At 48.2% G+C, this 16,994-nt stretch overlaps 1 protein-coding gene across 1 annotated transcript; it reads right to left on the bottom strand.

Annotated features, from left to right (window-relative positions):
• Positions 1–3,079: 3,079 nt before the first annotated feature.
• On the bottom strand, positions 3,080–16,071 carry MAPK1IP1L (mitogen-activated protein kinase 1 interacting protein 1 like). The gene is made up of 4 exons (XM_027724388.2): positions 16,006–16,071; positions 7,636–7,663; positions 6,403–7,116; positions 3,080–5,929 (listed from the first exon to the last, which is right to left on the bottom strand). Exons 2-4 carry the CDS (start codon positions 7,657–7,659, stop codon positions 5,918–5,920), a joined length of 750 nt encoding a protein of 249 aa, XP_027580189.1. The 5' UTR covers positions 7,660–7,663; positions 16,006–16,071; the 3' UTR covers positions 3,080–5,917.
• Between the last annotated feature and the right edge of the window lie 923 nt (positions 16,072–16,994).

Here is a 16,994-nt window from a genome sequence, read left to right as displayed (position 1 = left end):
CCCAGGATCCCTCTCTAGCTCAGAGAAATGAGTTCCTCTGAGGAGCAGGAAACAAAATGCTGATGGTGGAGTTGTGCCCCTGCTCCTCTTCTGGATGAGCTTCCTCCCGCTGACAAACAGCCCCATCCAAGGCCATGGCCCCACTCACACCACTCTCTGCAGCAGCCTTGTGCTCTGCCCCACTCAGGGTTAAATCCAAGAAGGCACCTGGCTTAGAGGTAACTGTGGTGGTGGCAGAGAGAAGAGGGGGAGCGACAGGGAGATGTTTATCAAGCCATCACCACTGCCAAGACAAATTCAGTGACTGACAGCACAGACTGATGCAGGAGTTTGAGGGTTAATTGCTACAAGAATTGCCTCCCCTAATCACAAGCACATGAATCTGCAAGAGCAGGGAAGATCTTGTGCAGACAACAGGAGGAGGACCTGAAATGAAACCCGAGGTGTGCCAGTGACTGCTCAGCACAACCCTTCCCTGCCGTGTTGTGAGAAAATTGGACCACAGGCTTCCTGATTTTATCTCCCCATCTCTCATTTAACAGGGAGGGTTCCCTTTGGAGAGTGATAACAGGGAACTGCAGTGCTCTAGTGCTACACTGACTATCCCTGTGCACTTATCTGGGTGTACCTTGTAATTTAGCTGTATCGTAACTCATGATCTGCTGCACAGAGGATACAAAGTCCTGGTTCTCCTGCCTTCCCTGTCAGCAAATGGGACAACTTGAACAATCCGTGAATCTCTGAAACAAAAGCATCACAGAACCATGGAATGGTTTGGGTTGGAAGGGACCTTAAAGACCACCTACTCCACCCGCCCTGCCATGAGCAGGGACACCTTCCACTATCCCAGGTTGCTCCAAGCCCTCTTCCACCTGGCCTTGGGCACTTCCAGGGATGGGGCAGCCACAGCTTCTCTGGGCAACCTGCTTTCAACATCCCTGAGAGATCCTGCAGGCAGGAGTGACCAAACAGATGTTACCTCGCTGTTACCAACTTACGAGCAGGGGTGTTTTTAGTTCACTCAAATTCCACTGAACTGTGAGAGCAGAGGGGAAATTACAGCAGGTGCTCCTGCTACAGCTACCTTGGAAATGGGAAAACTGGGCCAATACTGAGCGAAACATGGAAGTATGATGTCCATGGAGCCATCATCCCTTTTAGACCGTGACCCTCAGTCCCACGAGCTCTGCCCAAGCAGCAGCACACACACAGGGATCCACAGGGATCAGTGGCTCCGGGTGGAGCCGGGCCAGTGAGTGCAGAGCACATTCCCAGTGCCACAAATACCTCCATCCACCCACGGAGCACATCCAGGTCCAAGTCCACTCGGGATCATTCCCCAGGGGTGAGCACACCCTGGTGTGTAACGCAGTGACAGTTATTCCTCCAGCATGGATGAGCTGACTGGAAGCTTTATATGAAAGTTGGAACTTGCATTTCTTGATTTGCCAGATGACACCCAACATGCCAATGCCTGGAGAACAACAGCTGCTCGGTGCATAGGGAATTGCACCCCAACAACTGGAATTTTGTGCTTAACTTAGAAACAGGCAAGCCAACATTAATGAAAATAGGTATGGGACATTTCATCCTTCCTTAGATGCCAAAGGGTTCTCACAGCACAGACTCAGGGTAACCTTCCCATTAAGGGGGAAGGTGTCCCTGCCCACGACAGGGGGGTTGGAATGAGATGATCTTTAAGGTCCTTTCCAATCCAAACCATTCTGTGATTCCATGGTCGCCGTCTCTCCCTCTGGACAGTGTGGAGGCAGTTTGGACAGGCTGGTCAGTGAATCCATGGCAAAGCCCGTGCACAGAAATGGGTCTGGACTTGGCTGCAGAGAATTTGGGCACCTGCCTTCCCAACAGGAGAGCAGAACTAACACATCCTACAGCGTGGTCTAACTCAGCACTCACCACTTGGCAAGACTCCTTGGAATGGTTTTTCCAAACCTCTCCTAAGAATCATTGAATCATTAAGATGGGAAAAGCCCTTGGAGACCATGAGTCCAACTGTTCCCCAGCACTGCCAAGCCCACCACTATCCCATGTCCTCAAGTGCCACATCCACACAGCTTTTAAATCCCTCCAGGGACTGGGGACTCCACCACTGCCCTGGACAGCTTGTGCCAATGTCCCACCATTCTTAGAGTGCAGAAATTTTCCTGATATCCAATCCAAACCTCTCCTGGCACAGCTCGGTGTCGTTTCCTCTCGTCCTGCCCCTTGTTCCCTGGGAGCAGAGCCCGACCCCCCACCCCCCCCAGCTCCCTCCTCCTGTCAGGGAGTTGCAGAGCCAGAAGGTCCCCCCTGAGCCTCCTTTTCTCCAGGCTGAGCCCCCCCAGCTCCCTCAGCTGATCCTCCTGGGACTTCATCCCCCCTAAAATATTCAACCCAAGTGTTTTGCGTTTGCAGGGCACCAGCAATTAACATAACTGGATCAGGATGCCCATGTTTCACCTCTACCAATGCACAGGAGTTGCAGAGACAATTCATCTGAGGAATCCAGAGGAATGGAGAATCCCACAGCTGAAGTCAGGATAAAGCACTGGGCACATGTTGCACTGTTCTGTTCACAGATGTAAGGATCACTTTTGGACCGTGGCCTAAGAAGAGCTTGTTCTCAAGCCTTCAAGTGGGTAAATAATTTTGTTTCCACTCTTCACTGCTGCCATTTTTACCTCCCTGGGAGGGTGAAGGTGTGAGCAAAGGCAGCAGCACTGGCCAGCTCAGTGTGAACTGCCCTGCAAGCCTCTCTGTGGAAATGTGATCATGAGTGATGCCCCAAACTTGGGAGTTCACATTAACGCCAAGTCCTGGAGTCTGTGTTATCCACCCTACCCCATCAGACTCCTGACAAGTGTATAAAAACACCGGTCTGGGGGTCACTTACCACATCCACGTGGGCCAATCTAGCACAGGAATTGTTCAGAGGCAGGGAAAGCACACACCACACTCTTCACAGGTAAAAAACAGTCCCACTCCTCCTCTGGAACAAGCAAGACCAGATCCTTTCTCTCTTAATCACTAAAGAATTTGTGAACATGCAACACCTGAGGCTGACATGCTACACCAGAGCCATGGTCACATCCACATTTAATATCCCTTTTTTACAGGCTGCAAAAATCACAAAAAAGGAAGAGGAAAAACACTCACAGAAGTCAAGTAATTCTGATTTTATATTCAGGCTTTGCAAAGTCAAGGATGTCCTATTTTTACTATTCATTCAAGGCAAAAGTCTACACAGGCATGTCAAAAGCAGGAATTGAAAAACAGTGAACACAACAGTCTTGAAAATACGTTTAATGTCTAATCTTATACAAAAGTGACAGCATTTTCAAAAAAATATCAAATCCTGTATTTATAGCTTCTCACTATCATACAGCAATATTTGTTTCATCTAAAGAAAATACAGCAGCAGGTGATAATCTATACTTTAAAGATGTGATTGCTTATATTCTGTATTGTAAACAAATGCAGTATGTCAACCTCAAAGCACAAGTCAAAACGAACTTCTCAGCAGTTGAACTCAAATGATGCATAGAAATGTACAAATTCCATTGCAAAAGCTTCAGGCCAGAAGTTGCTCACACTTGACATAACATGTGATAAAGTTACTACACGGTATATAGTGACACCTTGAGTTTTTACACAATAGATTAACAGGAAATACCCTTTTCACTGCTATGCAGAGAACTCTGCTCACAAAAACAAAGGGGTTATGAAACAGTTTTCATGACCTCAAGAAATACGAATATACATTGAAAAACATCCCATATATACTGAATTTTAGCCTAAATGTTCCAGTAATAAATCCTGCCTATTTCAGGAAGAACCTAGAAGTCTAGTTACTTTTACAAAACCCCTTTCCAAAAAGCATTACTTGCTACTTTTGCTTTCCTACCTCTTCCCATTCCCTGCAGAGACATACGGCCAGTGCAATTCCAGCTGGAGTGCTGCTACTGCATGATCCATTCATTTGGAATAAACGTGTTTTCATTACATTGATTTATACTCTAAGGCTGCAGGTATCAAAAAAGCACTTCAGCAAATGCAGTCCATGTTTCTTATGTTAGTTTTTAGTTAGTCTTGCCAAGATCTAAGCCAAGACTGCTTGGGGGGGGCAACTGGGGTTTGTTTAAGGTTAGTGGAGACTCGTACTTTTGGTTCCTATTCCTAAGGTTAAGTTGTTGGGTTTTAAGTTGAAATGTTAAGTATTTTTGTTCAGCTCCAGTATTGCCTTCCTAAAACAAAAAATGCACATTCCTTTGCTATCAGTTTTCATGACATTAGATTAAAACAGGCATAGCTCAGCTGGCTGCTTCCTCCTGCACAAATACTGTAGGATTTTGCCACAAAGGCTACAACTACCAACAAGAGTCACCACCAGGTCACCCCACGGTGTTTTTAAGATGTCCATCACATGCATGCAGGAAGCCACGAAGGTACTGGAAGAGAATTAAACTCATTTTCACAGTTCCATGATACAAAGACTCCCTAATGAGCTACCATGTGAAGCGAAAAATCTGTTCCTAATTCTACCCACAGAGGCTAAGTTAGGAGATCCCCCAGCTGGGGATGAAACAAACTGTCTGTGGCCCAAGCCCAGGCCATGAAGTACCACCAAGAGGGCCAGGACTCCTGGCTGACACGTGGCTGTGTCTTGGCAAACCCCTTGGATGTGCTTTGCACAGATATGGCAAGAACAGGAAAACTCACGGCAGCGCCCCTTCAGAGGCCGGGGGGGGGGCAGCTACACAGCAGTGCACAGGCTTCCTGACATTCAAGCTCTCCCAAATTCCACTGACTCCGTGAGGTATGCACACACCCAGGTGAGAACAGGGGGCTGCTCCCAGGATAACATCCAGCAGAGCCCCAAGGAGAGCCCTCCTCGTCCTCAGCAAGGATCTCTGTAGCCGACAGAACCGTCGTGCCAAAAACTGCTGGGAAGGGGATGGTCAGGGTGGGGTGTTTTTTTTTTTCACCTTTTAAGCTCGAGTTCAGTTTCCAGGGATCCGAAACAGTCTGCTGGGTTTGCACAGCCCAGCAGCCAAGTCAGAATTTGAAATGACTAGAACCCAGGTCAGAAATAGGGAAGTACCTACGAGGGGATCGGGTTTCTCTTTACACGGACCAAGCCAAACTTCCAACCACCACAGAATGAGAACTGGCAACGGGAACGTCCTCATTGGCATGCACAAAAACTCACATTTGCTGATTCAAAGTTAAAACTGCACATCCAGGTTATTCCACTTGCACAGAAACGCCTGTTTGGGAACACCAACACCCCGGTGGCTGACAAGTCACACCGAGGGTCTCGAACGCGGCTCCTTCTCCTCCGTAGTCCCAGACTGAGGAATTGGTTTGAGTATGTACAAAATGCTGAGAAAACCTTGGAGTTCACATGCTCTGTCTCGTTACAGTTACTGTAGCACGTTCAGGAATTAGGTTTCTTGACTAAAATGCTGAAACACCTTATTTATTGACATTTTAGAATAACCTGAAAATAGACAAAATATGACTATCCATCCGTTCGGTCGCCAGCACGAGTCTGGCAACGAGACTTAAAGCATTAATGGAAATTTAAGAATTAACTTTTTTTTTAACTCCATGGGCCTGATTCTTTACAATCCTTAGATGGCAACTCCCGTTTTGTTTTTCCAAGGAATGCTTGCAAGGTAAGAACCACAGATGTTAGTTGATTTCTTCTCTTTGTAATTCACTTTATTAAACCGAACAATTACGCCAGCATATGAGCAAGGTAAATTGATGTAAACTGCTCCTTCATATCTCAGATGCACATACAAGAGGCAATACTCTTCATAGCCCCAAACATTACTGAAACAAAAACTGTAAAAATCTCTGTAAGTAGTGGATGAAGGTGGAAAACTACAGTATTTTGTTGCCCAGAATGTGTTCAACGGTAAGGCTGCAAGAGACAATAACTCATGGTCAGTACAGGCTTTTCACACAGCAGTTCATTCACAGTTAGAAAAATTCTTAATTAAGAAGAAATTCATGCTCATAAATTTGTTGCCCTCTCCCTATGTGTTGCCCTCTCCTCTCCTCTCCCCCCTCAGAAGCAACCTCTCTAGGTAAAAGAGACTGGAACACTTTTTATTTTTGAAATTATTACAAGGTTTTCCCCCCCCCCCCCTTTTTTGGCTTTTAGAGGCTTTCCAAGTAGTGGAAGAGCACTGTAATGAGAGATATGCCCCAAAACTTGAAATAATATCACTATTGTAGTATATATAATATTTAAGAAGTTGGCTGTTATCCCACTGACTACAGGAATAACACAGGTGTGCTCAAATTCCTTACCTGCACTAATAGATTTGTGCTACTGAATTATAAAAACGAGTATTAATTCGGAGTAATTCAAGACCAAAACTAAATACTCACATGGGGGCCACCAGGCATTGACGGAGCACCAGCAGGACCAGATGGCACTTGAAAAGGATTAGGGGGCGTAGGATATAGTCCTGGAGCTGGATATGATCCTGTGGGTGGAGGAAATGGCCCTGGCGGTGAAGGTCCCCACGTTCCAGGCGGGACCGTGCCCCACGGCACCGTCGGCGCGGCCCCTGGAGTCTGGGTAGGAGCGGAATATGGCCCAGGGGGTGGATATGGCATGCTGGGAGCAGGATACTGCCCTCCCATTGTTGGTCCCCATGCTCCGGAGGGCATGGATCCCCATGGCCCAACAGGAGCAGGAGGCGCAGCTGGCTCTGTTGGACCTCCGTAAGGTCTTGGAAGCTCTGGAAAGGGCATATTTGGTGGCGGATACTGCCCTGGCGGGACAGGACCTGGCACAGTTGGGGGTGGATATGGACCACCAGGAGGAGGGCAGGAGGGTCCGGTAGGAGGAGGAGGAAATGGAGCAGGCGGTCCCGGGGGCATTGAAGGATACATTCCCGTGGGAGGAGGTCCGAAGGGCACGCTGGAAGCGGAGGTGTTTGGTGGCAGTCCCGTCGGTGTCATAGGGGGGGCGCTGGGGTTATTCCAAGGGTTGGAAGCTGGCCAGCCCTGCGGAGGCTGCCCCGGCTGCTGGCCAGGCTTGGAGCTGCTCACTTTGGAGGTTTTAGCAGGCGACTGGTCTGGTAAAGCATCTGCCAACTGGAAGACAAAGCGCCGGTGAGAGGGGGAACGTGCCGACCGGAATTCCCAGCTGCAGACATCCCGCCCGCCGCGTGCCCACGCTCCAGCTGCCAAAACGGGAGGAGAAGAGCTCTCTGTGGCTGCACAGACATGGTTACATTCATCCTTGTGCAGGTAGCATTCTGACATGCCACAGTTAGAAATCCAAGGATAAAGGGCCACCTACCACACGGAACAAAAAGCAATTGCACCACAAACCTGGGAACATTTTCCTACGTTTCCATTACAGCTACTCTGATGCCTTTAAAGCACAGGTCCTTTGTTAATGTCACAGAAGAGAACCCACGAGGCACCCAGCAGCTTCCAGTGTTTAGTCCAGGGATTGCTACATTTACCCAGAAGGAAAACACCGAGACTGCAGTACAGAGGAAATCACCTCTCAGCTGTCAGCTCCCCTTCTCCTCCAAAAACTATGCCAGCTTTTAGAAAGAAGGAACACAACTGGCTGATCTTCAGGAAAGAAAAACTGTTACTTACCGAAAAATCATCAGTTCCAGACATTGTGCTGAAAAGTAAGGTAAGATAAAGTGAAATTTGTTGAAAATAATAGAGGTATTTTTAAGCAAGAGTTCGTGAGACGCCTACGCCGGTCTCACTGGAAGCACAGGAAGTGCTGAACTGGCAGCACCTCTTGGTGCCTTGGTTTTAGTGACTCTGGCCCACACCAGATCCAAGCTTAGCAGTGTCCTGTGCCCAGGGGACGCTTTGGGGATCCCTGGGTACAAGGTAGTGGAAATAAAATTTACAGGGATGCCTTGGAAGTATTCCAGGTGTTTTCTAAACTGGGATTCGGAAAAGGTATGGCAGGATTCTTGCAGGTGGAGTCAATGCATCTAAAACAAAACATGATTAAATCACAGAATCGTGGAACGGTTTAGGTTGGAAAAGACCTTAAAGATCATTTAGTTCCAACCCCCCTGCCAAGGTCAGGGACACCTTCCACTAGACCAGGTTGCTCCAAGCTCCAAGTCCAACCTGGCCTTGAACACTCCCAGGGATGGGGCAGCCACAGCTTCTCTGGGCAACCTGTGCCAGGGCCTCACCACCCTCACAGTCAACAATTCCTTCCCAATATCCCATCTAACCCTGCACTCTGGCAGCAGGAAGCCATTCCCCCTTGTCCTGTCCCTCCAGGCCCTTGTCCAAAGTCCCTCTCCAGCTCTCCTGGAGCTCCTTTAGTCACTGGAAGGGGCTTTCACATCTCCCTGGAGCCTTCTCTTCTCCAGGCTGAACACCCCCAGCTCTCCCAGCCTGGCTCCAGAGCAGAGGGGCTCCAGCCCTTGGAGCATCTCCGTGACGTCCTATGGACTCACTCCAGCAGCTCCACATCCTTATGCTGGGGAGCCCCAGAGCTGGAATCCCCACACAGATCTTACTGTCAGAAATGAAAGAACTATAGTTTGCTGATGCTTTATCCTCCAAGTGTTCCACAAAACACAACAGGCAGTGGATGCTCTTATTTACCTTCACTGGCTCCAGCAGCTGACCACAGACCTGGCAAAGGTGTCATTAACGTATAACCAACTTCCAGCCCCTCCACACCTCCAAGCAGCACCGAAAACAGGAACCACTGAGCCATGTTCTACCTTTTCATGAAGGCAACTGCTGCACTTGGGGCTTTCCAGAGCTTCACCACAGTGATCCCTGACTGGCTCTGTCAATCCTGACGAGCCACACAAAAGGGCAAAGTTCTGTTTGGTTTGACTGACAACAAACACTGACTAGAGGTGAGGAACTGTTAAAAAGGTGACCAAGAGCAGGTGAAACGGGTGGACACGCCAGAAGGTTTTAGGGGGAGAGTGTAGGAGACAAAGAGGAGCACAAGAGGAGGAAAAATGCAAAAATGTAAGTCAAGAGTACAAGTACTACCACCAGGTTGACCCCAGTTCCCCCTTGTTGATGGTGAAGATGTCACTCCTAACACTGAGAGGGGTCTCAGGGATGGAGGCTGGGGCAGACAGCCCAGATCAAATAGGTTTATAAGCTCCATTAGGTTAATGTATATCCACATTATTTGCATTATGTGATTTATACAGTCTCCTCTGAAACTGCACTGTAAGTTTATTACTACCTACACAACTTCCTAATATTAGGACAGTTCTGGCCATTTAGCTCAGCATCCCATTTCATCTTAACAATGACCCCTAGGGAGGAACAAGAGCAGGGATGGCAATCACCCCAACACTTCCATGATTCCAAACTCAGACACTTCCTAAGTTACAGGCAATTTCTATGGAGTAACAACCCTCAACTCATTTTTCACAAACGTGTCCAATCACCCCACTTGGATATGGGGATGTCCCATATCTCTGCCCCAGTGTTGTTCCTAAAACACCCACTGGCAAGGAACTCCACGGGCTACTATCTGTTGCACAAAAAGGCACCTTCTTTTTTTTGCTCTAAACCTGGATTTTACTGGTTTCAGTTGTTGCTCCTCCAATCTTGCAGGTGAGGAAATCAGCAAGTCTGGCTGTATCCACCTTCCCATGCGGATCATTATCCTACAGATTTTTACCACCTTCTTTCAGCTGTCTCTTCTCCAGGCTGAGCTCCAGCTCATTCCACTGACCCCCGTGCAGCAGCTATTCCATACCTTTCATTATTCTCCCTGCCTCTCTTTGAGGCTTTTCCAAGTCTTTTGTATCTCTTGGGATGAATGACAAGAAAAAAACCACAGAGAACTGAAGATGTGGGATAACCATTGATTTATACAGTTTCACAGTTATGCCCTGGTTTGTCTTCTATTTCCTTCCTAATACTTGTTAATGTTCCATCTGCTTTTTGATCCCTGTGGAACTGACACTTCTGTGGCAGTATTTCATTCCCCAGTGTTAAGGGTCAGCCCATCATTTTATATATGAAATTATATGCACCACTCTACATTTATCTACTCTGAATTACATCAGATTTATCACCATTGAATTATATCTGCCAATTTATTACCTAATCCTTACTTTCCTGAATGGCTTCCTATCAACAGGACACTGCTCGTCCCATTTCCCAAGTTATTTATGACCACAAGGAGCAACTCAGACCTCTGTGGAAACACAGTGAACTTTTCAAGTTATACCCAATAATTTAAATAAACCTTTCAAGAAACACACCTAATAATTTAAATAAACCTTTCGAGAAATACCCATTAATTTAAATAAACCTTTCAAGAAATACCCATTAATTTAAATAAACCTTTCAAGAAATACCCATTAATTTGAATAAGCCTTTTAGGAAATACCCATTAATTTAAATAAGCCTTTTAAGAAATACATGTCTACAAAGTTAACACCTGGGTGGAATTCAGTGCCTAACTGCATCAATCTGAAGGTTTGTTAAAACTCCAGCATTAATTTATAACAGCAGTAGCTCCTTCAAGTAAGGAATCTTTGTCTCAGATCAGGGACACTGCTCAGATCAATGACTACTTGTTTAAAATTGAGGAACCAACTGAACTACATCAGGAAAGTGGTTTCTGCTCCCATTATTAACAGCTCAGATGTTCCAGAGACATCGACCAGAAAAAAACCCCTCAATTTCTCCTCAATAAATAGCTCTTAAGTTAAGAGTTCATTAGCTTTTGCAATGATCCACACTCAAAAATAATAAGTTGACATGTGCTTTTTAGTGGCACTGGAGTTCAATTTACCTCTATGGGCATAGAAGTTATTTAATAAAACCCACAAAATATAAGAAATCACTCATTAATATAGATACAAGTAGAAAAAAACCAAACCTTTTAAATATGTGCACACATAAATGTAGTAGTGATAATAATAATGATCAAAAATCACGATATCAAAAAGCAACACCAAAACAGGCCAAGAGAATCCTTTCTTTAGGGAGATGGAGAGATGGGATAAAACCAACTGAAAAGCAGATCTACAAGAGATCAAAAAAAAGCCCTGAGAAGAAGTTGGAACATTTGCTGCAAAGGGGAGAAGGAAAAGAGGTGATAAACCTAAAGGAGAACTCAGAAGAAAATCCTGTGATCTGTCACAGAAGTGACAGAGAGGAGGAAATTCAAGCCAAGCAATGGATGAACACAGTTGAAACAGGCCTGATGTGCTGGTTTAAAGATAAACCAGCAGGGGAAATGAACTCAGCTCAAAAGAGAGATTATAAGTCAGAATAACAATTTAATAAAATAATACAATAAGTACGATTATACAGACAAACAGTTGGTTTTAACCCACAAACCCCAAATGTATAACCCAGCACCCTGGGGCATGAACAGAGTGGTGTTTTTTGGGCCCCCTGAGTCCAAAGGAAAAGGAGAGGGGAAAATCTGTTGGTGAGAGTGCTGGTGCAGTCTGGGCAAGAGTGGGGATTGCACTCCAGTCGAGAGTGGTGGTCTCAGTCTTCCTCTGGATCCCACGAGTGGTTAAAAAAGTTCCAAGACTCCAAGATTACATATCCTCCAGTTCAGGCAGGAATGCCCAGCACTTCCCTCAGGGTGGGGAGCTCCACAAAGGGTGTGAGGACAAGAGCATCCTCCTATCTCACGGGCCTCTAGTTTATAGCCTGAGGAGTCAGGCTCTATGTGCAGATGGTGCAAATGGTTCATTGATAACAGTTTCTGGGCAGTGGCATGGAAGGCTCTAGAATACACAGTTTTGGGTTACACCCATCCAGTGATGAACTGGTCCCAGATGTTCTAACTAGGACACCCGATCACCAAATATCAGCTAATATGCCCAATAATATTTGTTAGCAGACAATTCCCAAATATTTCTGTGCCGTGAAAATGAAGGGAACAATTCTGCTGCACGATTTATGAGGAGGGGAAAAAAGGTACTTAAGCATATCTTATAATGAGATTTAGTGGCTTTTTTACTTTGGCAAGCAGACAAGAGCAACATTTGTTGGCAACATTTGGGATAACTGAGCCCATGCCAAGCATGTCAAGGATCCTCTTGCAGACAGCATGGCCTATTTCAGGGATGTTTTTTAAACAGACATTTAATCTGGGTACTGCCACCTTCATTTCATAGGAAAGAAACTGAAATTAGCCCTTAGACACGTTCAGACAACAGAAGAACTCATCTGTACTTAAATCTGGAATCTCTATTCCATTCAGGTTGTTTGACACCAAAAGAATTTCAGTCGAAACCTTACAGAAATAACAATTATACTCATAAAAATATTGCCCAAGGCACTCACGTGCTCACAGATTACTCTGTCAGACAGCAGGCCTCTGAGTAACTAAATTTGGAAGTCCCCCCTGGTCACAGGTGGGCTCAGGATTTTAGGAAAAAACCCACTGAGTGGTGCCTTGATGGGATTTTTAGAGTCAGTGAATTAACAAATAGACTCTTATTTTCTCTCTAAGCTTTCCTAGTGCACTGAGATGAGCAGAGAAAAGCCCATTTGTGTAACAGACTTTAAACTCTACCCCAAATTATCCTTTCCTGGAGTTAGGATGAAGGAAGAGCAAGTGGAAGAAGGAGGGTTCAGCTAGCAGGGAGCAGAGAGACAGCAGAGCTGGCAGCACTCAAACCCAAGTCCTGCTGCATCCACTGTGCTGTTAAGATAAGATTTCCTTTGTTTTCCCAAGGCCAACGCCCCTGGAAACATCCCTGGCTTTCCAGAAGCCCAGAGCCTGCCAGCTCCAGGTCCAGCTGGTCAGGGCACCACTTCCCAGCCACCTCTGAGGACACACATGGCCAGAAGCACCAAACAGAAGAGAAGGATGGAGAGAGATCATCCATGTCTGCAAAAAAGGCCTCCAGGAGCTCAATCCCTCTCATCCTTTATCCTGGAGAGCCATGAGAGGGATGAAGGACTTCACTGCACCTGCCCAGAAACCACACACAGCAAAATCTTCAGGCCACAGGCCAAGGCCTCTTGGACACCCAGGAGCTGCTCCCGAAAATTAACAGCAGGGAGGTGAGAGGAGCGAGGCTGCTGGGCTCTGAGCCACAGGCTGGGAAGAGAAAGGCTGGGAAGCACAACTCCAACATGGCACTGGCAGGAGAGTTCGACCAACAGCGCTCACAACCAACTGGTGACCTGCTGAGAGGTCTGAAATCCCTGTTTCTGGAAGTATGGTGCCGTGTGTGCTGTGCTAAATCCGTCCTACAACCAGCTTCCACAACAAACCAGCTCCACAGTGTTTTGGAAGCTCCAAACCCTCTCTGATCTCATCCATCCCACCAAAACTGGTAGATCTAGTAGCATTTTTTCCCATGCTCTCGCCTTTCCTGGCTTTTATCCACCACCAGTCCTTAGGGATTCTCATTAGAAAGAGCTGTCCAAAGCACTTTTTCTTCCTTACCCAAAACTAAGCATCAACTGCTTTCCCATTTCTTTGAGTTGTGTGACATTTTTCCAACACTTGATGTGCCAGATTTAGTTCCTGTCTCCAAGATCATCTTTCAAACCCAGGGAAAAAAAAAGGCTTTCTGGATGCAACAGGCTGTGCTGCATTTCCACTGGGTGGCACAGCTCCCTCGGCAGAGAGGTTCCTTTGTCACTCCAAACATGACTAATTCCTACCAGTATAACCTCATCCACAACAGGATTCCTGCCCACATAAGTGTAACTACCCAACATAGCACTCGGAGAAAATGGAAGAGACACCAAAGCTTTGACAGCTTCGAAATGTTTTCTAAAATATGCAAATTCCTGCAGCTTCAGGCATTAAATATCAACACTTTAGAGCTGGCCTTTATGGTATCATGGAATGGTTTGGGTTGGAAGGGATCTTAGAGATCACCCAGTCCAATCCCCTGCCATGGACTAGACCAAGTTGCTCCAAGCCCCATCCAACCTGGCCTGGAACACTTCCAGGGATGGGGCAGCCACAGCTTCTCTGGGCAACCTGTGCCAGGGCCTCAGCACCCTCACAGCCAGGAATTCCTTCCCAATATCCCATCTCACCCTGCCCTCTGGCAGTGGGAAGCCATTCCCCCTTGTCCTGTCCCTCCAGGCCCTGGTCCAAAGTCCCTCTCCAGCTCCTTTTATCTCTTCAGGTACTAGAAGGCCACCATAGCCTGGAGCCTCCTCTTTTCCAGGCTGAACAATCCCAATTTTCTCAGCCTTTCCTTATGGGAGAAGTGCTCCATCCCTCTGATCATCTTGGTGGCCTCCTCTGGCCCTTTCCCCAACTTTAATGCCTCCTCACATGCCACAAATCCTTTAGTCTGCCCTGGGTGTTTATCCAGGGGGAGAACAAAGACAACTGGCAAACTAAACCAACAGCTACATCACCAGTAGCTCCATGAGGTTTGGTGATATTCCTGCCCCTTCCCATGTCTGTTTTGACTGACAAAAGGCAGATCTTTAGTTTTCACACTTCCAGGCTGGATTTCAGTAGGAGCAACAACCAAATCATGGCATTTGCTATAAATTATCAACCACCAGAAAAAAAATTAGGTCTTCCAAACAGAGGTCCTGGCAGTTTCCAAGAGCTGTAAGACATAAAGCCATAAGGATCTGTGATCTGTTCCAGCCTTCCAGCCACAACAGGCCACTCAAGTCACAGCCCTGATCACTTCCCTGGTCCCCACAGCACAGCCAGCTGGTCCCACACCCTGCGGAGAGGGATCCCTGTGGAGGTGCCTTGTTTGTGTGCCGGCTGGGATACATCAGGGCAGAACAGAAAGTCTCCACTGCCAAAGGTTCCTCCTGTCCACACCACCCAGCCCTGTGGATCCTGCATAAGGTGCATTAGTCCAGCAGCTTGGAATAACTAAAAAACTGATCTTTCAGAGTTGCCTCTGAATTTTGTTGAGAGCTACAGAGTTCATTCTCATCCCAGAATCCCAGACTGGTTTGGGCCGGAAAGGACCTCAAAGATCATCCAGTTCCACCCCCTGCTGTGGGCAGGGACACCTTCCACTATCCCAGGTTGCTCCAAGCCCCATCCAACCTGGCCTTGGACACTCCAGGGATGGGGCAGCCACAGTTTCTCTGGACAACCTGTGCCAGGGCCTCCCCACCCTCACAGCCAAGAATTCCTTCCCAATACCCAATCTAAATCGATTCTCTTCCAGTTTCAGTTAGTAAAAACACCAAAACCATGTGTCACATCCCAGTTGAAGCCTCACCTCTGACACACAAACCCCACAGAAACCTTTCTGCTCCTCAGCAAAGGGTCCTTCACAGGAAAACTCCCCTTTCCAGGATCCAATCTCACAACTGGCACCTTTCACATCTCCCTCTGGCATGGCTAAAATGCACTTGGACGAATTCAAGCTCCAAGAAGAACATCCCAAATGCTTTCCAGGACCGCCTGACATTCCCCACGGGTTTTTCCATCAGCCATGATCTCCCGGGCGTCGGGAAGGGCAGTTTCAGGGCGTGTCGGTTTTGCTTCAAAAAAAGACAAAGCAGCCTCCTTTGTTCCGACATCCCCTGACAGTGAGGCTGAGCAGCCCCGGATCAGCACGGAATTCACCCGGGAACAAGTTCTCCCTTGGAAATTAAACCTGCCAGGCCGGCAGCTCTCAGGAGGCACCGATACCACACAGTACTGGCCCGCCCTGGAGCCTTAAGCATACGTGAAAATTTGATAAAATCAACCAACTACGAAACCCTGACTTTCCTGAGCCCTCCCTTAGGGAGGAACCTCTCAGTTAAAACCACTTGTACGCAGTTTACGCTTATTTAGAAATTACGACCAGGCAGCACAAATAAAAGCTGACGAAATATCCCATCCAGCTAAGCCAGCGCCGTCACCAGCGCCACAACCAACCCCCCGGTGCTCCGCAGGGCCCGGCACCGCCCGCCCCCCGCATCCCGGGCGGCACCTCCAGGGGGGAGGGTGCGAGGCGGGGCCGCCCCCCTCCGCCCCTCCGCGCTGCCTCCCGCGGGCGCGGGGCCCGTGTGCGCGGCGGGGCGGTCCCGCGGTACCTGTTTTGGGGGAGCCGGCCCAGGCCCGGAGCGACGCGGCGGCCGCAGCTCCACCGCCACCGCGACGGCGCCGGAACCGGAACTGCGTCACGGGGGACACGCCCACACCGGGGGGCACCGGCGGCGCGCGTTCGGGCACGCCCCCTCCGCGCCGCAGGCCCCGCCCACCCTCAGCGTGGCCACGCCCACGTCTCATTCCGGTCGTTCATTCTGCGTTATTGGCCACGCCCACCGCCCGCTGACCACGCCCCACCCCTCATAAGCCGCGCCTACACCTGGACACGCCCCCTTTCCCTACCATCTATTCCACAGGCCACGCCCATCGCTTTTGACCACGCCCCCGCAGCAGCTCTGTGTCTGACCACGCCCCCTCTCTCCTCAGGCCCCGCCCGCTCCCTCTTGGCCACACCACCTCCACCCCGGAGGGGGTCACGTAACAACGCGCGAGAGCGCGCGCAGGGGAGGGGGGGGAGGGTGTCACGTGACTCCTCCCCTGAGGGGTGGGCGCGGCCCCTGAGGGGACCCGGCCCCGGGTTCCCCCCCCCGGCCTTGTCCTTGAGGCTCCGTTTTCATCCCTTTAGTTTTAATAAAAAAATAAAGTAGTAACTTGTGTTTTTTTGTCCCCTGCCCACCCATGAATCAAAATCTATACGACTCAAGACCAAGACCAGTCACAGACACCAAAAATAACCCCCCAAAAAGACCCAAGGAAGCAAAGCGCTCGTGGTTCTGTCTGTTCAGCGCCTTAGGGGGGCAAAAAAAAAAAAATTCAGGAAATTCAAGAAATTCAAATTTTCTTCTTATGTATGAGCTAAACGGCCACGGATGGTTCCAGTAAAAGCACATTGGACATTGATTTCTCCAGACCTGTGGCCGACGAGCACCGGTGCAAACACTTCAGCAGACTCCTGTCATGTTTAACAGTGCAATTAATAATCATATAAACTGCTATTTCTCATGGATCTATATCACTGCTGAAAATCCGATCC

This window comes from Pipra filicauda, unplaced genomic scaffold, assembly GCF_003945595.2.
Source record: "Pipra filicauda isolate LSUMZ 115617 unplaced genomic scaffold, ASM394559v2 scaffold235_size1210477_pilon, whole genome shotgun sequence".
NCBI classification, from domain to species: domain Eukaryota; kingdom Metazoa; phylum Chordata; class Aves; order Passeriformes; family Pipridae; genus Pipra; species Pipra filicauda.
This window is presented reverse-complemented; position numbering and strand designations above follow the sequence as displayed.